Genomic DNA, 26,021 nt, shown 5'->3' on the forward strand with positions numbered 1-26,021 from the left:
TATATCTATGCCGTCTTTTAAAGGCTTTAAATTATGCTTTTGTACTTTTTTTTTATTTCATACTCTGCTTTTTTTTTTTTAAATGGTCCTGGTGGCTAATTATCGTTTGTTCATATACGTAAGACTATTGTATTGAGCAATCTGGAGTTGCTGGTTTTATATTTTTTACATAATTTCTCCAGGACAAAGGCTAGCCTGTTACAACATTTGTTTTCATTGTTTTTTTTTTCTTTTTAACCAATACCATATCTGGTATAGAGACTGATGTAATTTGAATTAATGCTGCAAGACAATACACCTGTTTTCAGAAACCTGCCTTCATTGTTTTGTAAAAGGGATGGTTGGGTGGACATTACGGTAAAATAAATTCTTATTTTAAGACTGGCATTAGAATAAAAAGAGGGAAACCATTTACATTTTTATGTTTTGTATAAATGCAAAGTGTTCTTGTGTCTTTTGAGAACATTACTGACCTACCGCTATTTTAGTCCATCTATTGAACATTTTTCAGTTTACTGGACTCCAGTCGGCTGAAAACTAATTTTATGAAAAAAGAAACTTGTCACGTTGCTCTGCTTTAAAAAATTAAGTAAATCAGAAGGGACCAGTCACCTGACATTTATCTGATCAGTTTTAAACAGAACCTTTTCTCACATGATTAATTTTCAGCCGACTGGAATCCTGTCAGCAGAAATTAAAGCAAGTGAATTCCTTAAGAGAACCAGAAAAAAATTAAACAAAAACAATTACTCTGAAGAGCTCACTGAGCAATTTTACATTGATTCGTTTTGACTGTTTATATTTTCTTCAAAAATTAGATCAATGCATAACTTTCTAACAAGAAAAACACCAAACCAGTATGTAACCCTGACCAATATATCTGCCAAGAAAGCCTACTTGCTTAGGATATCCATAGTTTGACTGCCGAAACATTCCTTCCTGAGTTGATGAAGAATACTTTCCTACAGTCTGAATAGATATCCTAGAGCAGGGACCCCCAACCTTTGTTACCCATTTAAATTAAAGTTGGAGAGCAACACAAGCATTCAAAAAGTTCCTGGGATTGAAAAACAAGGGCTGTGATAAGCTACTCGTTGGCCACTATGTGTACTGGCAGCCTACAGGAGGCTCTGTTTGGCAGTACAGCTGGTTTTTATACAACCAAAACTTGTCTTCAAGCCTGGAATTCAAAAATTAGCACCTGCTTTGAGGCCACTGGGAACAAGATCCAAGGGGTTGATGAGCACCAAGTTGTTCACGAGCCACTGGTTGGGGATCCCTGTCCTAGTGTGTCCTGGAGTGTTCAAGTGACAATTCTTTGCATCATCAATGTTAAAGGGTTTGCCTACCAGATTTTAAAGCAGGAACATTGTATTAAAATGAAAGCAAAAAGTCAGTGGGGGTTGTGATGATTTGCTAGAACATGGAAAAGATTATACACAAATGAAAAGAAAACAACTAAGCCCTGTAGTCGAAACATTAAGTCCAGTATGTATTCTGACACTTTTATTTTATCAGCATATTTTGCGACAAACCCCATTCCTCTAGATCAAAGGTCCCCGACCTTTTTTACTCGTGAGCTACATCCAGATGTTAAAACAGTTGGGGAGCAACTAATCATAAAATATGTTTCTGGGTGATAAATAAGAGCTGTAATTGGCCATGGTATGTGGACAGGCAGCCTACAGGAGTCTCTGTTTGGCATTACACCTGGTTTTTATTCAACCAAAACTCCAAGCTGGAATTCAACAATGGGGTTGGTGAGCAACATGTTGCTCATGAGCACTGGTTGGGGAACACTGTTCTAGATTATAAATTATGGCAGACATACACTGTAAATCGTCAGTGGTAGAAAATATGCATTCTCAGGCCTGGAATTGTGGAGAGGCCACCAAGGCCCGGGCCTAGGACGGCAGGATTTTAGGGGACGGCATGCTGTCCAACCACACCCACATTGGTTCAGAAACACTGGGGATGCGCAGGAGATATAATTTTTCTAGTTTTTAAAATTTCCTGTGCGCCAATTATTTTCATTGCAAAAACCCATTGTGTGTTCATATTTTCTATTGTAAAAAGGTCATGACACAATATCATATATACTTGGAGGGAAAGAAGAGATTCTAAAGAAAAAAAGTAGCATTTATGAAGAATTCAAAAAGAAAGTATTACTTTGTTCTCAAAAAAAAAAACAAGCCACAAATTGTGGGAAGTGGGGTTAGGATTCTTTCAGGTTTTCTAAGGTCTTTTACCTGTTGGAACAATATCATAATCCTCTAGATCAGGTATGGGACCTGTTATCGAGAATACTCGGGACCTGGGGATTTCTGGATAATGGATCTTTCCTTAATTTGGATCTTCATAATTTAAGTCTACTAGAAAATCATGTAAACATGAAATAAACCCAATAGGCTGGTTTTGCTTCCAATAAGGATTAATTAAATCTTATTTAGGATCAAGTACAATACTGTTTTATTATTACAGAGAAAAAGGAAATCAATTTAAAAAATGTGGATTATTTGATTATAACGAAGTCTTTGGGAGACGGCCTTTCCATAAAGCGGAGATTTCTGGATATAGGATCCCATACCTGTATTTACACTGTGCTCATTGTCAGAAAATGCTCATCCATTTTCAGGGATCAATAATTTGGTGGGGTGTTAAAGTTCTCCATGTCCCATAAAACAGGGAACAACAGAACACATTCTGATAGATTGATACATTGATCTGCTCTTCTGAGAGTCACAAAAGTGTTAGAACGTCTGTGCCTTAGTGCTTCTTGCCAGCTTGCAAGACCTAAAGGGGTGGTTCACCTCTAAGTTAATTTTTAGTATTTTATAGAATGGTAAAATCTAAGCAACCTTTTAAATGGTCTACATGATTTATTCTTTAAAGTTTTTGAATGATTTGCATTCTTCTTCTTCTGAATCAGCTTTCAAATGGGGGTCACTGACCCCATCTAAAAAACAAATGCTCTGACATTACCACCGACCAAATGGACTCCATAGGGGATTTCTGTTTGAACACCCCCTTGTTTAAAGATTTTAGGTTTAGTACCGGCCTGAAGGTGCCCTTCTTCTTCCACGCGATCTTCTTCCTGCTTTGACCGGCGCATGTGCAGTAGGAGCATTTCGCCGGTACGATCTACTGCGCATGCGCCAAAAGTACATCGTGACTTTTGGCGCATGCGCAGTAGATCCGTACCGGCAAAATGCTCCTACTGCGCATGCGCCGGTCAAAGCAGGAAGAAGATCACGTGGAAGAAGATGTCGTCTGTGAACTCCCTGGACTGGATCTGCTCAGAAGGGTAAGTAACAAGTTAGGGGCATTTGCCCAGCGGGACGGGTAGGCCAGGGGGGAGGAGGGAGGGTGGACAAAACACAGGAGAGGGGGAGGGTTTTTGCGCCAATTAGGTTTCCTTCCCCTTTAAGACCAAAAAGAGATTTGAGTAAAAACCTCTGTAAAGTTCTTTGGCAGGTACTGGTACAAAGACATTGTTGTGCTTCAGTTCATTCACAATTGCAGCTAGAGCGAGTTTTATGGATGGTTTTTTGGTGTGGATGAGCATTTGTAGGAGCAGGAGGTAGGCTGTTGAATGGAATTCGGTACCATTCTGTTATGATTGAGAGTACCCAATTGTCTTGTATGTGGTCTTGCCATACAGGAAAAAACTGTTGAAGACGGCCTCCTACCTGCTCTATGCTGAGCCTGGAGTCAGGCTGAGTTGGGCTTTGACGGACCTGGCTTCCTGGTCTGTCTGTTGATTGGACTAGATAGGCCTACTCTTCTTTGTCTCTCCACTTGATTGTGAGGGGCGAAATGTTGTGTTCCGAAAGGAGCGGCCCTGGGAGCTCCAAGGCCTATTGTAAGATCTATTGGTCTGTTCAGATCTGGGTGTTTTGCCCGATGGTAAAAAGGTGCTCTTGCCCCCTGTAACTTCAGTAATAATCTGCTTCAAGTCAGGTCCGAAAAAAGTATCCCCCGTGAATTTTAGATTCATTAATTTGGTCTTGGATGCTGTATCTCCTGACCAATGCCCCAACCAGAGTGCTCTCCTTGCCACTACTGTGTCAATACTGGTTCTGGCTTCCAGCCGTACTATGTAAATGGCAGCGTCTGACAAAAAGGCTAAGGCTGAGCTAAGACATTTTAGTTCCTCTTGTAATTCCTCTAGTGAAGTGGGGTGTTTTTGTAACTCCTGACACCAGAATCTGGCGGTACAGGCTAAACCTGCAGATGCCACTGCCGGTCTGAGAATAGATGTGGCATGTGTATACCCCCTTCTAAGAGACACTTCCATCTTTTTGTCCATTGGCTCTCTGAAAGCCGCGTCCTCTGTTGGAAGTGTTGTGTTTTTGGACAGGCGTGCCACTGCGGAGTCTACTTTAGGGGCCTTGTCCCATATTTTATGTTGTTCCTCAGGAACAGGTAAGTGTTAAGGAACCGTTGGGTTTGGGGAAGATGGTGATCTGGTTTTGACCATTCGCTCTCTATAATCTGAGATACGGATTTAAAGGATGAGGTGATAAGATTGGCGCAGTCTAGGCATACTCCTTGTTCCACTTTCCGTAATTTATGTTTTTATTTTCACACTGAACTATTCCTTTAAGGACAGTGAAACATCCTGTGCCTTAAAGGAACAGTTCAGTGTGAAAATAAAAACGGTGTAAATAGATAGGCTGTGCAAAATAAAAAATGTTTCTAATATAGTTAGTTAGCCAAAAATGTAATATATAAAGGCTGGAATGAACAGATGTCTAATAAAACAGCCAGAATCCAACTTCCTGCTTTTCAGCTCTCTAACTCTGAGTTAGTCAGCAACTTGAACGGGGGCCACATGGTACATTTCTGTTCAGTGAGTTTGTAATTGATCCTCAGCATTCAGCTCAGATTCAAAAGCAACAGATATGACCCATGTGGCCCCCCCCTCTCAAGTCTCTGATTGGTTACTGCCTGGTAACCAGTCTGTAAACCAAGAGAGCTGAAAAGCAGGAAGTAGAGTCCTGACTGACATGTTACATCAAATCACTCCAGCCTTTATACATTACATTTTTGGCTAACTAACTATATTAGAAACATTTTTTTATTTCGCACAGCCTATCTATTTACCCCGTTTTTATTTTTACACTGAACAATTCCTTTAAAGGAAAACTATACCCCCCCAAACAATGTAGGTCTCTATAAAAAGATATCACATAAAACAACTCATATGTAAAATCCTGCTTCATGTAAATAAACCATTTTCATAATAATATACTTTTCTAGTAGTATATGTCATTGGGTAATCCTAAATAGAAAATTGCCATTTTAAAAAATAAGGGCCGCCCCCTGGGATCGTAGGATTCACTGTACTCACAAACATACCAACAAACCATACATGTTAGGTCACATGAGCCAATTAACCCTTTAAGTGCCACAGAACGTAGAATCTACGTTCTGTGGAAAAGTAACTTGAAATGCCACAGAACGTAGATTCTACGTTCTGCAGCACTTCCGGGTTGTGGAGCGGAGGAGCGGCTGTTAGAGCCGCTCGCTCCGTTCCGCTTCGATCCCCTGCCCCTAGGCAACGAGCAGAGCAGGGGATCGAGTGGCCCCTGGGGCGCGATCGCCCAGGGGCCCAAAAGCAGCAGCAGGCACGTGTTACTTACGTGTCCTGCTGCTGCAGCCTGCACTGCGCCGTTGATCTCCGCCCCCACAGCACAGGAACACGAGGATCGTCGCAGATGTCTTCCTGGGACCCCTCCACATCGTGTGCAACAGTCTTCAGCGACTTTTTCAGGTTAGTGCAACAATTACACACACAAACACACCAACACACACTTATTACAGTAATACACACTTAGATTCACACTTACACACACTTACACATACATTTTTGGGGATTGGGGGGGTCACTTACACTCACTGCACTTACACACATGTGCACACGCACACACGCGCACATAACATGTAATTTACCATTTGTACACACGCACACGCACATACATGGCATTGTGGCTTTTTTTTTTTTTTTCTTATCGCATCGTCTCTTTTTTTGGCTGAAAAAAATGTTTTATTGCCATTACCAATAGCGTATTCGCTAACCGTACTGTGCAATATCTTTTGTATGTTATTTCGGTGATTATATTGCAATTTTGGGTATTTTGGTGCATTTTTAGCCATTTTATTGAATTTTTAGCCATTTTATTGCATTTTCAGCTCTGCATATGTTGTGTTCACTTGTTTCTAGCCGTATAACCTGTTTGGCCCAGCTAAAATATTCAAACTGTGATTCTGACGGCCGATAACACTATTCTGGAAAAAAAAACATTGATTTTTGTGGTTTTATTGGATTTTTTTTCATTTCACTCTTTACTGCCTTATTTTGTTTTGCCTTGTAAATTTTATCTACTATATATCCATTTGGGGGTCTCTGTGCGCCACATAGTTTGGTATATCTATGCATATTGGGCATCAAAGTGTTCCGTAGACCCCTGGCGTTCATATTTAGGATGTTTTATGCTGATACGTTACGAAATGTGGGGCATATAATGGGGTAAAATTCAAGCTTTGTGACGATTTTCAGAAATTTGATAAAAACCGTTATGTTCAGCATTGCTTTGCAGTTTGGCAGTTTGTAGTAGAAACACTTATTTACCCATATTGGATTCGTCAGAATGTGTACTTTCTGAAAATATATGGTTTTCTGGGGTCTCTGTACTGTTAGGGGGGTCTAATGTCGCATAATACACACACCAGGTGCTTATATTGCAGCAGCCAGAGCGTCAGCTGTGAAATGTATATACACTATTGTCATTTGGTGGTCTCTGTGCGCCACATAGTTTGGTATATCTATGCATATGAGCATCAAAGTGTTCAGTAGACCCCTGGCGTTCATATTTAGGATGTTTTATGCTGATACGTTACGAAATGTGGGGCATATAATGGGGGTAAAATTCAAGCTTTCTGACGATTTTCAGAAATTTGATAAAAAAACCGTTATGTTCAGCATTGCTTTGCAGTTTGGCAGTTTGTAGTAGAAACACTTATTTACCCATATTGGATTCGTCAGAATGTGTACTTTCTGAAAATATATGGTTTTCTGGGTCTCTGTACTGTTAGGGGGGTCTAATGTTGCATAATACACACACCAGGCGCTTATATTGCAGCAGCCAGCGCGTCAGCTGTGAAAATGTATATACACTATTGTCATTTGGTGGTCTCTGTGCGCTACATAGTTTGGTATATCTATGCATATTGAGCATCAAAGTGTTCAGTAGACCTCTGGCGTTCATATTTAGGATGTTTTATGCTGATACGTTACAAAACGTGGAGCATATAATGGGGTAAAATTCAAGCTTTGTGACGATTTTCAGAAATTTGATAAAAACCGTTATGTTCAGCATTGCTTTGCAGTTTGGCAGTTTGTAGTAGAAACACTTATTTACCCATATTGGATTCGTCAGAATGTGTACTTTCTGAAAATATATGGTTTTCTGGGGTCTCTGTACTGTTAGGGGGGTCTAATATCGCATAATACACACACCAGGTGCTTATATTGCAGCAGCCAGCGCGTCAGCCGTGAAAATGTATATACACTATTGTCATTTGGGGGTCTCTGTGCGCCACATAGTTTGGTATATCTATGCATATTGGGCATCAAAGTGTTCAGTAGACCCCTGGCGTTCATATTTAGGATGTTTTATGCTGATACGTTACGAAATGTGGAGCATATAATGGGGTAAAATTCAAGCTTTGTGACGATTTTCAGAAATCTGATAAAAACCGTTATGTTCAGCATTGCTTTGCAGTTTGGCAGTTTGTAGTAGAAACACTTATTTACCCATATTGGATTCGTCAGAATGTGTACTTTCTGAAAATATCTGGTTTTCTGGGGTCTCTGTACTGTTAGGGGGGTCTAATGTCGCATAATACACACACCAGGTGCTTATATTGCAGCAGCCAGCGCGTCAGCCGTGAAAATGTATATACACTATTGTCATTTGGGGGTCTCTGTGCGCCACATAGTTTGGTATATCTATGCATATTGGGCATCAAAGTGTTCAGTAGACCCCTGGCGTTCATATTTAGGATGTTTTATGCTGATACGTTACGAAACGTGGAGCATATAATGGGGTAAAATTCAAGCTTTGTGACGATTTTCAGAAATTTGATAAAAACCGTTATGTTCAGCATTGCTTTGCAGTTTGGCAGTTTGTAGTAGAAACACTTATTTACCCATATTGGATTCGTCAGAATGTGTACTTTCTGAAAATATATGGTTTTCTGGGGTCTCTGTACTGTTAGGGGGGTCTAATGTCGCATAATACACACACCAGGTGCTTATATTGCAGCAGCCAGCGCGTCAGCCGTGAAAATGTATATACACTATTGTCATTTGGGGGTCTCTGTGCGCCACATAGTTTGGTATATCTATGCATATTGGGCATCAAAGTGTTCAGTAGACCCCTGGCGTTCATATTTAGGATGTTTTATGCTGATACGTTACGAAACGTGGAGCATATAATGGGGTAAAATTCAAGCTTTGTGATGATTTTCAGAAATTTGATAAAAACCGTTATGTTCAGCATTGCTTTGCAGTTTGGCAGTTTGTAGTAGAAACACTTATTTACCCATATTGGATTCGTCAGAATGTGTACTTTCTGAAAATATATGGTTTTCTGGGGTCTCTGTACTGTTAGGTGGTCTAATGTCGCATAATACACACACCGGGTGGTTATGTTGCAGCAGCCAGCGCGTCAGCCGTGAAAATGTCTATACATATTGTCATTTGGGGGTCTCTGTGCGCCACATAGTTTGGTATATCTATGCACATTGGGCATCAAACTATTTAGTAGACCCCTATGTTTATATTTAGGATGCTTTATGCTGGTAATGATACATGGACAATACGTTGCTGGAAAGTTGAAGCTTTGAGGCAATTTTCAGATATTTCACCAAAACCGCCAAATTTGGCAAAGCCTTGCAACTCAGTAGTTTGGAGCAGAAAGGCATGGGTACCCATTTTTGATTCTGTAGAATGTGTACTTTCCAAAAATGTATGGGTTTGGGGGGTAAACATATATTTCTGTGTTTTTACCCCACAAAAATGCAGACAATGTGCTGATTTTTCATTAGCTGACGTTACCCACAGGACAATTTGTATGTGCTAACTTCATTTTGGGGCCTCTAAATGCCATATACTTTGGTAAACCTATGCACAGTGGGCACCAAACTGTTTGGAGGACCCCTGGCAATCACAATTTGGGTGCTTTTTTGTGATACGTAATGATACATGGGTGATATGATGCTGGATAGTTGAAGCATTGAGGCAATTTTCAGATATTTCACCAAAACCGACAACTTTGGGAAAGCCTTGCGACTCAGTAGTTTGGAGCAATAAGGCATGGGTACCCATTTTAGATTCTGTAGAATGTGTACTTTCCAAAAATGTATGGGTTTGGGGGGTAAACATATATTTCTGTGTTTTTACCCCACAAAAAATGCAGTTAATGTGTTGATCTTTCATTAGCTGAAGTTACCCACAGGACTATTTGTATGCGCTAACTTCATTTTGAGGCCTCTAAATGCCAGATACTTTGGTAAACCTATGAACAATGGCCACCAAACTGTTCGGAGGAACCCTGGCAATCATATTTAGGGTGCTTTTTCTTGGTGCATAACGATACATGGGTGATATGGTGCTGAGAAGTTGAAGCTTTGAGGCAATTTTCAGATATTTCACCAAAACCGACAATTGTGGGAAAGCCTTGCGACTCAGTAGTTTGGAGCAGAAAGGCATGGGTACCCATTTTAGATTCGGTAGAATGTGTACTTTCCAAAACTATATGGGTTTTGGGGGGCAAACATATATTTCTGTGTTTTTACCCCGCAAAAATGCAGTCAATGTGTTGATTTTTCATTAGCTGAAGTTACCCACAGAACTGTTTGTATGCGCTAACTTCATTTTGGGGCCTCTAAATGCCAGATACTTTGGTAAACTTATGAACAATGGCCACCAAAATGTTCAGAGGAACCCTGGCAATCATATTTAGGGTGCTTTTTCTTAGTACGTAATGATACATGGGTGATATGGTGCTGGGAAGTTGAAGCTTTGAGGCAATTTTCAGATATTTCACCAAAACCGACAACTTTGGGAAAGCCTTGCGACTCAGTAGTTTGGAGCAGAAAGGCATGGGGACCCATTTTAGATTCGGTAGAATGTGTACTTTCCAAAAATATATGGGTTTTGGGGGTAAACATATATTTCTGTGTTTTTACCCCACAAAAATGCAGTCAATGTGTTGATTTTTCATTAGCTGAAGTTACCCACGGGACTGTTTGTATGCGCTAACTTCATTTTGGGGCCTCTAAATGCCAGATACTTTGGTAAACCTATGAACAATGGCCACCAAACTGTTTGGAGGAACCCTGGCAATCATATTTAGGGTGCTTTTTCTTGGTGCGTAACGATACATGGGTGATATGGTGCTGAGAAGTTGAAGCTTTGAGGCAATTTTCAGATATTTCACCAAAACCGACAATTGTGGGAAAGCCTTGCGACTCAGTAGTTTGGAGCAGAAAGGCATGGGTACCCATTTTAGATTCGGTAGAATGTGTACTTTCCAAAACTATATGGGTTTTGGGGGGCAAACATATATTTCTGTGTTTTTACCCCGCAAAAATGCAGTCAATGTGTTGATTTTTCATTAGCTGAAGTTACCCACAGAACTGTTTGTATGCGCTAACTTCATTTTGGGGCCTCTAAATGCCAGATACTTTGGTAAACTTATGAACAATGGCCACCAAAATGTTCAGAGGAACCCTGGCAATCATATTTAGGGTGCTTTTTCTTAGTACGTAATGATACATGGGTGATATGGTGCTGGGAAGTTGAAGCTTTGAGGCAATTTTCAGATATTTCACCAAAACCGACAACTTTGGGAAAGCCTTGCGACTCAGTAGTTTGGAGCAGAAAGGCATGGGGACCCATTTTAGATTCGGTAGAATGTGTACTTTCCAAAAATATATGGGTTTTGGGGGTAAACATATATTTCTGTGTTTTTACCCCACAAAAATGCAGTCAATGTGTTGATTTTTCATTAGCTGAAGTTACCCACGGGACTGTTTGTATGCGCTAACTTCATTTTGGGGCCTCTAAATGCCAGATACTTTGGTAAACCTATGAACAATGGCCACCAAACTGTTTGGAGGAACCCTGGCAATCATATTTAGGGTGCTTTTTCTTGGTGCGTAACGATACATGGGTGATATGGTGCTGAGAAGTTGAAGCTTTGAGGCAATTTTCAGATATTTCACCAAAACCGACAATTGTGGGAAAGCCTTGCGACTCAGTAGTTTGGAGCAGAAAGGCATGGGTACCCATTTTAGATTCGGTAGAATGTGTACTTTCCAAAACTATATGGGTTTTGGGGGGCAAACATATATTTCTGTGTTTTTACCCCGCAAAAATGCAGTCAATGTGTTGATTTTTCATTAGCTGAAGTTACCCACAGAACTGTTTGTATGCGCTAACTTCATTTTGGGGCCTCTAAATGCCAGATACTTTGGTAAACTTATGAACAATGGCCACCAAAATGTTCAGAGGAACCCTGGCAATCATATTTAGGGTGCTTTTTCTTAGTACGTAATGATACATGGGTGATATGGTGCTGGGAAGTTGAAGCTTTGAGGCAATTTTCAGATATTTCACCAAAACCGACAACTTTGGGAAAGCCTTGCGACTCAGTAGTTTGGAGCAGAAAGGCATGGGGACCCATTTTAGATTCGGTAGAATGTGTACTTTCCAAAAATATATGGGTTTTGGGGGTAAACATATATTTCTGTGTTTTTACCCCACAAAAATGCAGTCAATGTGTTGATTTTTCATTAGCTGAAGTTACCCACGGGACTGTTTGTATGCGCTAACTTCATTTTGGGGCCTCTAAATGCCAGATACTTTGGTAAACCTATGAACAATGACCACCAAACTGTTTGGAGGAACCCTGGCAATCATATTTAGGGTGCTTTTTCTTGGTGTGTAACGATACATGGGTGATATGGTGCTGAGAAGTTGAAGCTTTGAGGCAATTTTCAGATATTTCACCAAAACCGACAATTGTGGGAAAGCCTTGCAACTCAGTAGTTTGGAGCAGAAAGGCATGGGTACCCATTTTAGATTCGGTAGAATTTGTACTTTCCAAAAATATATGGGTTTTGGGGGTAAACATATATTTCTGTGTTTTTACCCCACAAAAATGCAGTCAATGTGTTTGATTTTTCATTAGCTGAAGTTACCCACGGGACTGTTTGTATACGCTAACTTCATTTTGGGGCCTCTAAATGCCAGATACTTTGGTAAACCTATGAACAATGGCCACCAAAATGTTCAGAGGAACCCTGGCAATCATATTTAGGGTGCTTTTTCTTAGTACATAATGATACATGGGTGATATGGTGCTGGGAAGTTGAAGGTTTGAGGCAATTTTCACATATTTCACCAAAACCGACAATTTTGGGAAAGCCTTGCGACTCAGTAGTTTGGAGCAGAAAGGCATGGGTACCCATTTTAGATTCTGTAGAATGTGTACTTTCCAAAAATATATGGGTTTGGGGGTAAACATATATTTCTGTGTTTTTACCCCACAAAAAATGCAGTCAATGTGTTGATTTCTCAGTAGCTGAAGTAAAGTCCTGATCAATTTGGATGTGCTAACTTCATATTGGTGTCTCTAAATGCCAGATACTTTGGTAAACCTATGCATAATGGGTATCAAACTGTTCAGTGGACCCCTGGCAATCATATTTCAGGTGCTTTTTCTTGGTACCTAATATAGTTTGGGATATGCGGAGCAGCAAAATAAAACCTTTGCAATGATTTTTCAGAATTTTGAATTTTTTTTTGAAAAACCGCTATTTTCAGACAAGCTTTTATGTTTGGTAGTTGGGATTAGAGAGACATAGTTACCCATTTTGTAATCGGCAGAATGTGTACTTTTCAAAAATGTATGGTTTTCTGGGGTAAACCTACGTTTCAGGAGTTTTTGCCTTGGAATCTAAAGCATGCCGTTTTCTGCCTTAGTGCTTTCAAAATTCGGCAATATACTGCCGGGAGTTTTTGAGGTACAGAAGTCCTAAATCTCCCTAAAACTATACATATCTGGTATTGGCACGTTCGAGAGACATAAGGCTTTCCAAATCAGTTGGATTTTCATCCGTAAAATGAAATATTTTTCTGGTATAAATTGATATACGATGAAAAATGGTAATTTTTCATTTTTTTTTGGTATTTAGCACTATAAATTTTTTTGCACAGGTGGAAATACATGAAAACTCAGGCAGATTTAGAAAGCTCAGTTTCTACCGAAAAAAACAATGTATAGTTTTCCTAGGTAAACTATAGGTTTCCCCTCAGAAAATGCCCCTAAATTGAGAGAGCACAAAATGTTTCAAAAACGGCTGGCATTTCGCGTAACCAAAATGTGAAATTCTGCTGGCACTTAAAGGGTTAACAGACAGAGTTGTGTCTTGCTTCCACACTATCTTCCTGTTACAGTTAGAGTTGAAGTATTTCTGGTCAGGTGATCTCTGAGACATAACAGAGACCATCATGAAATGGTGGCTCAAGGCAAGAGATGTAAAAGGGCAATATTTACTTAAATATATATTCCAGTTTGGTGAGATTCTTTAATATGCCACTTAATATGATATGAACTATCTGTTGCTTAAGTGTTCATTTTGGGGGTATAGTTTTCCTTTAAGCTACTAAAAATGACCCTTTAAACAAAACAATGATTGTTTGTCCATATATTGCAATATATTTAAGATGGCCAACTACGTCAAAGTCATCCCATATCTGGCCAGTCCTATGCTCAATTTTCATCTGATTCATTAAGAATTCTATTGCTTAATTATACATTTTACAAAGGGGCTAGGTTTTACCTGCAACTTACTTGCTGCTTTCAAAGTAAAATTCCCAAACTTGGCTGCCCTTTTATTGGCCACCAGTGGGATCACCTGACTATAGCTGGAAATGGTGGGGGCTACAACATGGAGCTCCTGTATAAATTATAACACAAGTGAAAGTTGTGCTCACCACTAATTTTTAAAAACATTAAGCAGGAGGTGCAATGAGGCTGTGACCACAAATTCACATAGAATACAAGTCCTCTGCACCCATTATCAATTTTTACTTCGCTTTAGGAGTGCTCCCACACCCCCCCTTTTGTATTTGAAATGTAGCCTGAAGCTGTGGCTGAGCTTCATGTGGTTTGTAGCCCCCCCATACCTACCCCGTTTAACTAATGGTGGCTTTATGTTTTTAACTGCATCTAGTAACACTTGTGTATATATTGAATTACAGGAGCCCAGGGAATGTGCACGGATTAATTTGGCAGTAGCACTTGCATTATACTTTAATACATTTTTACTTCGCCGTAGGAGTGCTCCAACAACCCCTCTTTTGCATTATCAATGGGAACTTACTAAACTTTAATTTCTGGATTTCTTTTTTTAGGTAAATTTGCCCCCGAAGTGAGTTTTATAAGAGGTATAGCTTTTTTGACCAGTTGTATCTGTTTTTAATGTAGGTGGGCGAGGACCCATCCAGTGCATGGCAATATTTATCCTAGAACAATAAGGATCTGTAACTATTCTTGGCATATCTGGACAAGTTATGGTCATCTACTATACCCAGAAGACAGACTAGTAGAAAGACCACATTAAGAAAATCTAAGAACCTAACAGGGCATGAGCAAATCATATGGTAAAATGTGGCTGATAGTTTATTACATCAGGGACATTGATGTTTTATTGCTCTTCCTATTTTGCTTTGGAGCCTGTAGTAGAAAATAGTGCCTGCCAAGACATCAACTTAAAGGGGTTGTTCACCTCACAAGCTACTGGTTGGGGATCACTGATGTAGAGCCTCAACCTTTTGAACCTGTGAGCAACATTCAGAAGTAAAAAGAGTTGGGGAGCAACACAAGCATGAAAAATGTTCTTGTGGTGCCAAATAAGTGCTGTGATTGGCCATTTAGTAGCCCCTATGTGGATTGTCAACCTACACTGAGGCTCTGTTTGGCAGTACACAGTTTTTATACAACCAAAATTTGCCTCCAAGCCTGGAATTCAAAAATAAGAACCTGTTTTGTCGCCTCTGGGAGCAACATCCAAGGGGTTGGAGAGCAACATGTTGCTCACAAGCTACTGGTTGGGAATCACTGATGTAGAGAGTGGTATGCGAGACAACTTGCAAAAAAATCTCTCCTCACAAAACTTTAGAAATATATATAAGCTTTATTAAACTTTGAAAACAGAGCCAGCCTGTTGAGTTAGACATGTAATAAAAAAGTTAAAATCTGTTTAAATTTAGGACTTTCTTCAAGAAAATGACGCTGTTGACCTTCAGTAGAAACGGATAGCAGCAAGAAAATACCCTTCAACGGCCCAATTCCAGTTTACTTCACTGTTGGATGAAAAACAAAGTTGCATTTAGTGGAGAAAACCAGATACCACATATTATAGTCCTCAAACTGTTTTAGCCTTGCTTCTATTAGCTTTTCTATCCCAATACAAGCAAGGCATAGTCTCAGTGGTTAGGACTGCTGCCTCAGCACTGGGATCTGAAATTGAATTCCAACCAAATTGCTCAACTAAAAAACCAAATCAGCACAGCAATAATCTTAAAAGGGATTCTAGAGGGCAGAGACACCCAAAGATTCAGGGAGATTTAGTCGCCTGGCGACTAAATAGTCTCCTCTTCGGTCGATAATCCCCCTGAAGAGCTTTGTCTTTTAAAGCTGCCTCACATGGAAACCAGGTGACTTCAGAAAACAAAGCAATCCAAGTGCCATCCTGCTGGCGATTTAGGTTCTAGCCGGCAGAAAGGCTTTTCGGGGAGATTAGTCGTTTATCTCTAAATTACACTGCAATTAATTCACTCTACAATATAAAATGTCATTCCCAAACCAGCAAGTGTATTTTTTTTTTTTTAGTTGTAATTGGTGTGTAGGCGCCATCTCAGGTCATTTTGCCATTTGCTTTCAGAAAGAGCCAGCACTTTAGAATGGAACTGCTTTCTGGCAGGCTGTTTCTCCTACTAAATGGAACGGAGTGTGTCTCGGTGGGACCTGAATTTTTTTGAGTGCTGTTCTTAGATCTACCAGGCAGCTGTTATCTTGTGTTAGGGAGCTGCTATCTGGTTACCTTCCCATTGTTCTGTTAGACTGCTGGGGGGGGGATGAAAGGGTAAAGAGTGTCTAAAGTTTATCAGAGCACAAGTCATATGGGCAGCTGGGAACCGGACAAGTGCTTTGGAAATGGTACACAATTCCTGGTTGCCATAGACTACTTCTGCATAGAACACACTAAGGTTAATTTTAAAGTTAATCTACCTCAGTCTCCAGTAATATGGGAATATGACATGAATTAACTTAATTGGGTGCAATATTTCCTATTCCATTACCTGTAGTTTCTTAATGGTTGACAGAAGAGACAACCAGAAGCATATTTGAGGAAACAAGCTTAGTCTTCTCAGCCTGCATTTGTCCATGTTCGAACCAACAGCTAAAAATCCAGCAAAAAAAAGCAACATTTTAATTCAGTGTTATAGGATAGAGTGTAATCTAAATGACATTTTACTTTTCAGGCGGTAACTAAATGCAGAACATACTATACCGTATACCATATCTTTGTGTGGAAAGAAAGAAAATAAGTTCTTACCTACAGAAGTATAAAACTATATGTTCTACCCCTCAGCTTTCGTTGCCATCCTTAATCTAGAGTAGCAAAAGTTTTATCCAGAACGTTAGCTCAGTTTATGTCTGAACTTAGTAGTCGCTTTCAGGGGCTTCTCTTGTACTAGACCCTGGGCAGAGTACCTCGCTGGGGTTTATTCCTTTCCTTGCCATTGAAGAAGCAGATGCATCTAAAAGATCTAAGCAGGTGTCTCTTTGCAGAGATACCCCTCTGTTATCTATATACTTTGCTCCTTAAGACTGCAAACAAACACATACTTGACATCGTTGAGACATTTTACTACTCCTTGCCTCGTAAAACACAAATCTAGAAAGACAGTTTCCGTTTGAATTATTTTATTAAATGAAAGTGTACAACAGCTTAACTATACACACTGAAAAATTTTTAAATAAAAAGGCTCATATTACACCATGATCCTGGCTAATTTTCAAACCGAGGAAAAAACAAAACAAAAAAAGTCTCAAGTGACCTGAAACTTAAAAATATAACATTATCAAAAGGAATGCTGCTGCACTCTTTACAATGACCACTACAACAGTTAAAAACCTATGAAACTGACTCAAAGGCATATAATTTACAGTCCTTCCTCCATCGTAAGGTAATGTACTTAAATATATTCCAATCCATTCACAAAATGGCTCTCTGCATCTGCTCTGGTGTCTTCTGTCATATCACTGCATGTATTATGCATGACTGAGATAAGTCTCCTTAACATTGTTAATTCGATAACCTGCAGCTGCGTTACACCTCTGGGCTCTCATCCTCTCCTATTTATACAGTGAAGCCTGTTTCGATAGAAGTAAAAATAGGTTATGCTGTTATCCAACTAGCCAATACAAAGACAGTTCCATCCTCAAGCTTAAACCTGTTGCTAGATGCCTGAATATATCTATAGTTTGCTTCAATGTATTACAATTCCGTGTTACTTACCCAAGAGGGATTAAAAAAGGTTTTAAATTTAATAACGATTTCTTCCTCCATATCCTCCACCATTTCCACCACTAGCGTTTCCAGGACCATAGTTTCCTTAAAAAAATAAATAAATAAAAAAAAGTTTAAAACTCTAATAGCAAAATGAACAGTAAAGTTACATAAACTCTTCAAGACACAAAAAAGGGCCATAGACTTACTGGGCAGAGACAAACCCAACTGCTAAGAATGGACAAAAGTGATGGCAAATACTACGGCATTTTTCACACAGCAATGAGCAGGTTTCCTCACTTATGTAACGGCTGAAACGTATAACTATCTGGACTCAACCAAATTTGAGCCTCACAATGCAGTGACCGCTTTATTAATCGAATCACAGAATAATCCATAAAAGCTCTGGAGCAGGGGAGGAAACACCTAAGAATGCAACAATTGAACTTTACATATTTCAACATGCAAGTCACTAGTAAAATCCGATACCTCCTCCATATGGTCCTCCTCCCATACTCCTGTTTCCACCAAAGTTTCCACCGCTCTTCATTGGTCCATAATTGGAAGACTGCTGATTATAGTTACCAAAGTCATTGTAGTTTCCACCACCACCATAGTTTCCTATAAAAGACAAAGCGTCAGAACACACACAAAAAAAAACAAAAACAACAAAATAGATCAGCCAGTACTTCCTTACCTCCGCCATAGTTGTCATAGCCTCCTCCATATCCACCTCCTTGGTTGCCATAGCCAGCACCACCTCCATAGCCTCCTCCTCGTCCTCCTCCATAACTGGGTCCACCTCCATAGTTGCCACCTTTGAAAAAAAAAAAAAACAATTAGTATTGAAGCAGTTCAAAACGAAAAATTTTCCCGTAAAAAAAAATAAAATACATCAATAGATTAAGCCTTTGCATGAAAAATATGTTTTCCTTGCAGTCAGTGCTGTTGGATAATTCCATACTGAAAGACTTTTTTGAAACTCTCCAGACTGCAATTTCAGCAATCTGGTCGCTAGGGTCCAAATTACCCTAGCAACCATGCACTGATTGTAATAAGAGACTGGAATATGAACAGGAGAGGCCTGAATAGAAAGAAGTAAAAAAAATAACACCATACTTGTAGCCTTACAGAGCATTTGTTTTTAGATCAGTTTTTTAGATTAGGTCAGTGACACCCATTTGAAATCTGGAAAGAGTCAAAAGATTGCAAAAAATTCAAAAAGTATGAAAAAAAAAAAAAGTTGCTTAGAATTGGCCATTCTATAACAAACTAAAAGTTAACTAAAAGCTCAACCACCCCTTTAAAAGAATTGTTCAGGGGTGTGCCCATAAGCCTATGAGTAAGTACCCCAGTAGGAACGAAACTAATCAGGGCGTCACCCTTATGTCCTAATAAGTGGTTTAGGATTTTTGACCCATGGACTGGGTGAACTGAGTATATTTGTCTGTTTTCACTACGTCTGTTATTGGGCATTAATTCACAGTGGTATGTCCTTATATTGGCACTTTGCACCAATTTCTTTATTTTGATCTAAAAGACTTGTTATATTGTAAGCCTGTATGGCATTTCCAGCCCTACAATGTTGCTATGGCTCACATGAGGCACGGTGTTCACACAACCATGAATTCTGCAAGTCTGTGGTTTATACCAGCCATTGAATGTACAGATCTGTGTCATATTCCCTGTTACAGTTGAACCTTTTCCTGACAAGATCGTAAAGGGCATTTGTCAATTTTGCCTCCTGAGAAGCTTCTTTGTTGGTCACTTATTAGGATAAAAATTTTGTTTTCGTGCAGATACCTACCGCCTTGACCACCACCATATCCATTATAGCCATTATCACCATAACCACGGCCACCTCCATAACCATCTGTAAAGACAAGAGTGGTTCAGTAAAATAACCAAATTTCCCACCATATTCACAAGTCTCTAATCTCCACTTATGTGAATGTTTTATTTAACATTATAGATTGCCTTTCGCACAGCATTTCAAACATTTTACGAATTTGACTTTAGATCTTCCTAAACCAGTCAGTCTGTCATCAGTTGACTTTCTGCTGTACATTTGTTGCCTACAAGTGATTGTGAGATTCTCTGCCATATAAAAGGCCAATATGGCACATTTTATCACATATCCATTTCTATTTATCTCACATAGGAACATGTACACAAGACCAGCTTTATGTTGGCAATAAACTACTTTTTTTTTTTTTTAATACTATTTTTTTTTATTTATATAAACCTGTAATTTCTGGTATAGAAAACAGGGCTTGTACCACAACATTAGGCTGCTAATAGCCATTAATATGCCAATTAGTCTTCCATAGTCCATTTAAAAGAATGTAGACAAAGAAACAACGGAGAGTGAAGAACAAGTGGAAGCGTTACACTAAGCTTTACTCCATTTTAAAAATGCCAGCAGGAATGGTTAGTTGTTTTTCATAAGTTTTGTGAATGCAAACAACAAAGTGTCTAAACTGTTCTTTCACCAAAAACTGAAGTGTGACCATTGAGTCTGTATTTTGGGAGATTTCTGTTTGTGAATATGGAGATTTACATCATTTACATATATTTTAACACCACTTTCACACCAAAAAATGTCTCCCCCACTTGTGAATTCCCTCATTGGTATTTGAGATTGTCACAGTCCAATTCTCTGAAGTTTTCCCAGTCTAGGTCCTCAACATTTTTGTACCCCAAAGCAGCATCGTGTGCTGTACTAAAGCCAAGGCGTTGATATTGGATATGCTAGATATTCCTAAACTAAGGAAATTAAGCAAATGACAGTTGTAAGGCAGTGGTGAAGAGAGGAGAAGAAAAAAAAAAAAAAAAAAAACATACCAGATCCTCCTCTGAAGTTGCCTCCTGGTCCTGAACCAAAGTTTCCACCACCTCTGGAGTCTCCGAAGCCAAAGTTGCCTAAAATAAATAGATGAAATCAGAAGAATACACTTACAAGCACATGCATATACAAATCAAGAGCATGATAGATTAAAAGGGATGAAGGAAGAAGAGGGGGGGGGGACAAAATATGTGCCTTAATCTCTTACCGCCTCTATTATTTCGAGTGTTCTGAACATCTTGCATTTCTTGTTTAGATAAGGCTTTTCTTACTTCTGCGTTGTGGCCATTTATTGTGTGATACTTTTGCACTACAAATTGAAAAGTTCAGTGTTACAAACGAATATTTTTATTTAAAAAAATAAATTGTCAGCAGCTACAAACAAAATGTACTTACGAACTATCTTATCAACTGGGTCGTGATCATCGAAGGTCACAAAGGCAAAGCCTCTCTTCTTTCCAGACTGTTTGTCTGTAATGATTTCAATGCTGTCAATTTTGCCATATTCCTCAAAGTACTCTCTAAGGTGATGCTCTTCTGTGTCTTCCTTAATGCCACCGACAAACAATTTCTTAACAGTGACGTGGGCACCAGGTTTTGCAGATTCCTGAAAAAGAAAAACCAAGAAGCACATTTATTATTTCAGTTGAAGCACAGATTTTAAAGATGGTTATTGAGCGAGACATTACCTCTCTTGCCACAGCTCGTTTAGGCTCAACTACTCTGCCATCAATAGTATGCGGACGTGTTGCCATAGCTGCATCAACTTCATTCATGCAAGAAAATGTTACAAAGCCAAAGCCTCTGGACCTTTTACTTGCAGGATCTCTCATGACCTAAAGTGGGGAAAAAAGGTAAAATGTTAAGACTATTTTATATATCCACTTCCCAGAAGATTGAGAGCTGTATGCACGTAATGTTTAACAACCTGTAATACATATGTATTAGTAGAAGAATGATGTAGTGATCTTAAAAAAAAATAAAAAATGAAGCAGGGGTATTTGGAGGGTCATAGATTTGCCTTTAAAGAGATGGCAAAACGATCAGATCTATATAGAAGAAGGCAAAGTATGAAAAGCCATGTCTTGTGAAACACCCTCATTGCAACAAATCACTCGACAAGTGTATTAACGTATACTAATGTACTGATGGAACTGCACTAACGGATGTGCTTATTTCAGAAACTCAACTATAGTTTATCTAACAAGCTGCTATGTAGCTATGGGGCCGCCATTCAAAGCTGAAACAGGAGAAAAGGCACAGGATACAAAGATGAGCTCTAGTATACAATGGGATTATTCAGAGATTATTGGTTATCTACTGTGAATCCTGTGCTTGAATGGCCATGGCTACACAGCAGTTGTGTTTCTGAAGCAAACAACAGTTCTACCAGTGCAGGGCAACAATACATTGTTTTGTCATTCCCTTAAACATTTATATTTGCGGTGTTAAGAGTTCCTTAAAAGGAGTAGTATACTGCCTTGTTTAACACAAACACAATGAACAGGGCTTTTTTTTCAAATATATATGTATATATCTATTGCTTTAATCACAACTAGCCCCCGTGTTTATTTCTTGAGCTAAACAGGGAAACAAAAGATACTCTGCTTGGTCATTTAAAAGAGACTATGCCTCCCCTCTTCCTTTGTTGTGACCATTTGCTATGAGGAGCCCATTGTGGGGGAGGGGTGTTAACTCAAGCTACAACGATTGGTCCTTAAGAGGCGGAAGATTAAAATTTCAGTGCAATCTACATGTTCACCACAAAAACAATAATGAAAAGTAAGGCATAATGCATGTCCAGCACAAGCCCTATTTGTGGAGTATAAAGTCCCCTTTAAGATAAACAACATTTTACAGCTCTAAAGAAATAAAAGAGTGACCTTGTCCTGACTGTACAGGTTTTGTACAATGGCATATTTGAAGTAAATATATTTTTCAAAGAAATTTATTCTAAAAACATGCTCAAAAAAATGTTTGTAAGATCATATTAAAACGTAAAAAAAAAAAAAAACCCAGATGGAGCCTAACGTGTTTCATGCTTACCTATCATAGAGATTGGCTATGACTAGGTAAGCATGAAATGCGTTAGGCTCCATGGGGGGTGGGGTTGATATTTTAACATGATCTAACAAACAACATTTTTTACTTAAAGAGCGTGTATCTATTATTAGGGATGCACCGAATCCACTATTTTGGATTCGGCCGAACCCTTTGCAAAAGATGCGGCCAAATACCTGAATCCTAATTTGCACATACAAATTAAGGGTGGGAAGGGGAAACCATTTTTACTTCCTTGTTTTGTGACAAAAAGTCACACGATTTCTCTCCCCACCCCGAATATGCATATTCAAAAATAGGATTCGGACCGGCCTGGCATAAGGATTCGGCCGAATCCTGCTGAAAAAGGCCGAATCCTGGATTCGGTGCATCCCTATTTATTATAATATATTTCTTTGAAAAGTATGCTATACCTCTGTTTGGTCACTAGAGGTTTCTAGTATGCCAATAATGGGGATTCATTTTATTTACAGCTCTATATCCTACAATTAATAGTGTTAATATTTGATGTAAATGCCATGAAGGGCAAGGCTATATTGGCCACTAAAGATGGTACAGCCCAACACTTACCACACAGTCTGTAAGCGTTCCCCACTGCTCATAGTAATTCCGTAGACTCTCCTCTGTTGTTTCAAAGCTGAGGCCGCCAATGAATAGCTTACGGAACTGTTCCTTTTCCCTCTGTAAATACACAACATAAAGACACAATTTAGAGAAAGTTGGTGCACACTCAGTACCCACTGGGGGTCATTTATCAACACTGGGCACATTTGCCCATGGCAACCAAATTGCTGCATTTATTCTGGCTTTAAAAAGCTAATTCCTGATTGGTTGCTCTAGGAAACTGCCCATGGGCAACTTTGCCCGGTTTTGATAAACGAGTCCAACTATTTCAAGGTCTGTGACCCCTGCAGCGTTATCAAGGAGGCACCAGTAACATTGATACATACTCCAATTTTATTATTTCCGCACATTTCCATATTTTAGGAATAATTTGACGTGCGAGAAAGGGTCAGTGCATTTCGATTTGGCCCCGCACATCACGTGACCCTGGCCACTAGCAGAACTCCCGCAGCAGCAACAAGATGGCGGCAGCGAAGCCGCCATTATCTGAAACTCTCCTATTGTAACAATGGAACTGATGGTCTCCTGCCTGTGTGCGGAGTAGTAGCATCTCCCCACGCCCTTGATAGAAAGGCCTAACTAGAATCCAGACATCGCGGATAAACGTGGCACATCTGCACTTTGCTGCGCATTTGCCCCTCTAGTCACCGGAACACAGGCAGCAGATCAGCGCAGTACCCGTGCCCAGTTAACATGCAACACTTTCTATGGCCGCTACTGCATATACATCTTAAATAGTAGATGCAATGAACTCACCTCCATGTCTGCTGCAACTGGAACCTAGATAACACGATAAATAAATAAATACGCGGCCTCGCTGATTCTCTGCCGCTCCGAAACTGAGATTAAATGGCGACTGGCGAGCCCTGCGGTCTCCAGAATCTTCCAAAGCCGACGACCCTCCGCGCCCCTACCTACGTCACTTGTAATAATCCAATGGGAATCTGCAGGGAGGGGCTATGGTCGAAAACCGTTGTCGTAACCCGATCCAATTCAGTATGGAAAGGACGTGCCGCTTTTCAAAATAACAATTGGAACAAAGTAGTTTGTTACGTACGTTGCGAAGCGGAATACGATTTAAACATAGCCTGGTACCAGTTTCATCGTAATCATATTCAAGAATCATAGTACGCCTTTCTGACAAAGACCGGAATAGGAAAATGTAGTAGGGGGTGGGAATTCTGTAGGCATTGTGGGGATTTTAATTTTGTGAACAATGGGGGTCATGGAACTAGGTGAAATGATTATACCTACAGGCTCAGATTAAAAAAAAAAACACGTTTTTTCTTGATCGTTATATCTTTAAATGAAATATGAAAATATGATTGTTCTAGTGTAATTAATAAAGGTGGATATGTCAGTCATTCCCATAACACTACCCTCAGAAACCATTTGCTTCACATGGGCTCTGTTGGTCACACTAAACTATAGTAAATACTGGACTAAATATGAGTTTCCCCAATGAATCAGATCATCTGTAGGGCTGGTAGTAGAAAGTTGATTGAACCAATGATGGGCAACAGTTACATGCAGAATTATAGGGATCTCACAAGCAGCCCCTTTTTACTTACACATGTGGCGTAATAAAATCTGTGCACTGTACAGGCTACTTTATTTTCATACACTTGTGCTATTGTTTTTTAATTCAATGGCACAAGTGAATTTTTGCTTCCATCGATGCAAATTATTTTGGACCTGCCCGCCATTCAAAGTAAACGAAATAATGTTTAAATGTATGTATAAATGTGTTATCTGGATGGATGCACATGTGCAGTGTTGTATACTCTGCCTGTGTGCGTAGAAAAGTACACACACAGGCAGGACAAGCATTATAATAAATAAAATAAATATACAGAGATTTCATGTCTTGTGGTAAAAGACACAGTTGGAAGGAGGTCCCTTTACCTATAATTTACAGTTTATGTGGGCGGATATCACACATAATCCACAAAGGTTTTGATATTGGCCCTTAAGTTAGGGCCACACTGGGGCTGAAAAAAGCTAGCCAAAATCCGCTGCACGATTTCTGCCCTGCCACTGGCAGTAGCATCCTCTATTTTACACATTCAGAAATATTGAATCAGAAGCAGCACAAACAGACTCAGCAGATTTCAACGAAGAACCACGAATCTCTGCATTTTAAGACAAAATCCACCAAAGTCTGTTCACCCTGCTTCTGATTCAAAATGTTTGAATAAGGAAAAAAGATAACGCTACCACCAACAATAGGGCAGAAATCAGGCAGCGGATTTCAGCAAGCGTTTTTCAGCCATTGTGCATTAAGTGCCAGGACTGGAAAAGACTAGATAATGTTCTAGTGCTCCCTTTACATCTGTAGATCAAATTTCATAAAGCAGTTGAATTGTAGAAGCTCCTTAGCAGGTTAAGCTGCAGGGAACAAGAGACCCATTGTTTAAGTATAGGGATTGTACATTTAGGGATGCTGATTAAAATGGGGGCTTGCTGTTTGGTACTTTAATGGATTACACTCACTACTACATAGAGAATGGTATTATAGGGTACTCTTACCCATCTTTATATAAAGTACAAGGGAATAGGATGGTGTACATACATTGGCTCCTATAGTCACCTACTAGGGTGCCAGATGGCCTACTCTAGCTCATCTGCATATTCAAAGGGACTTTGAGCCCTCCCATGTGCAAAGAACAAAGCACCAGATGGATCACAACCTCCCATCTGTATATACTTCAACATCTTTTTGCACTACCTCTGGTATATATTTACATAGGCTATAGATAGGTTGTGCTCCCCTTCATCATATGTACTCTGAACTGGGGGGGGGTGCAGGCCCACTAGAGCTGCCATACAGGGGCCC

General features: G+C 39.6%; 1 protein-coding gene across 2 annotated transcripts; it reads right to left on the bottom strand.

Moving 5' to 3' along the window:
• Nucleotides 1-15,253: 15,253 nt before the first annotated feature.
• On the bottom strand, nt 15,254-24,101 carry hnrnpa2b1.S (heterogeneous nuclear ribonucleoprotein A2/B1 S homeolog). Of its 2 annotated transcripts, XR_001936244.2 has the most exons (12): nt 23,942-24,101; nt 23,132-23,242; nt 21,190-21,336; nt 20,897-21,107; nt 20,709-20,810; nt 20,500-20,577; nt 19,463-19,528; nt 18,353-18,472; nt 18,145-18,276; nt 17,665-17,760; nt 16,442-16,542; nt 15,254-15,442 (listed from the first exon to the last, which is right to left on the bottom strand). XR_001936244.2 is itself a non-coding variant. In NM_001086921.1 (11 exon segments), coding segments are annotated over 10 exon segments (1,041 nt in total). In that variant the 5' UTR covers nt 23,948-24,031; the 3' UTR covers nt 17,053-17,519; nt 17,665-17,692.
• Nucleotides 24,102-26,021: the final 1,920 nt, after the last annotated feature.

The sequence above is a fragment of the Xenopus laevis genome, chromosome 6S (genome assembly GCF_017654675.1).
Source record: "Xenopus laevis strain J_2021 chromosome 6S, Xenopus_laevis_v10.1, whole genome shotgun sequence".
In the NCBI taxonomy this organism is placed as follows: domain Eukaryota; kingdom Metazoa; phylum Chordata; class Amphibia; order Anura; family Pipidae; genus Xenopus; species Xenopus laevis.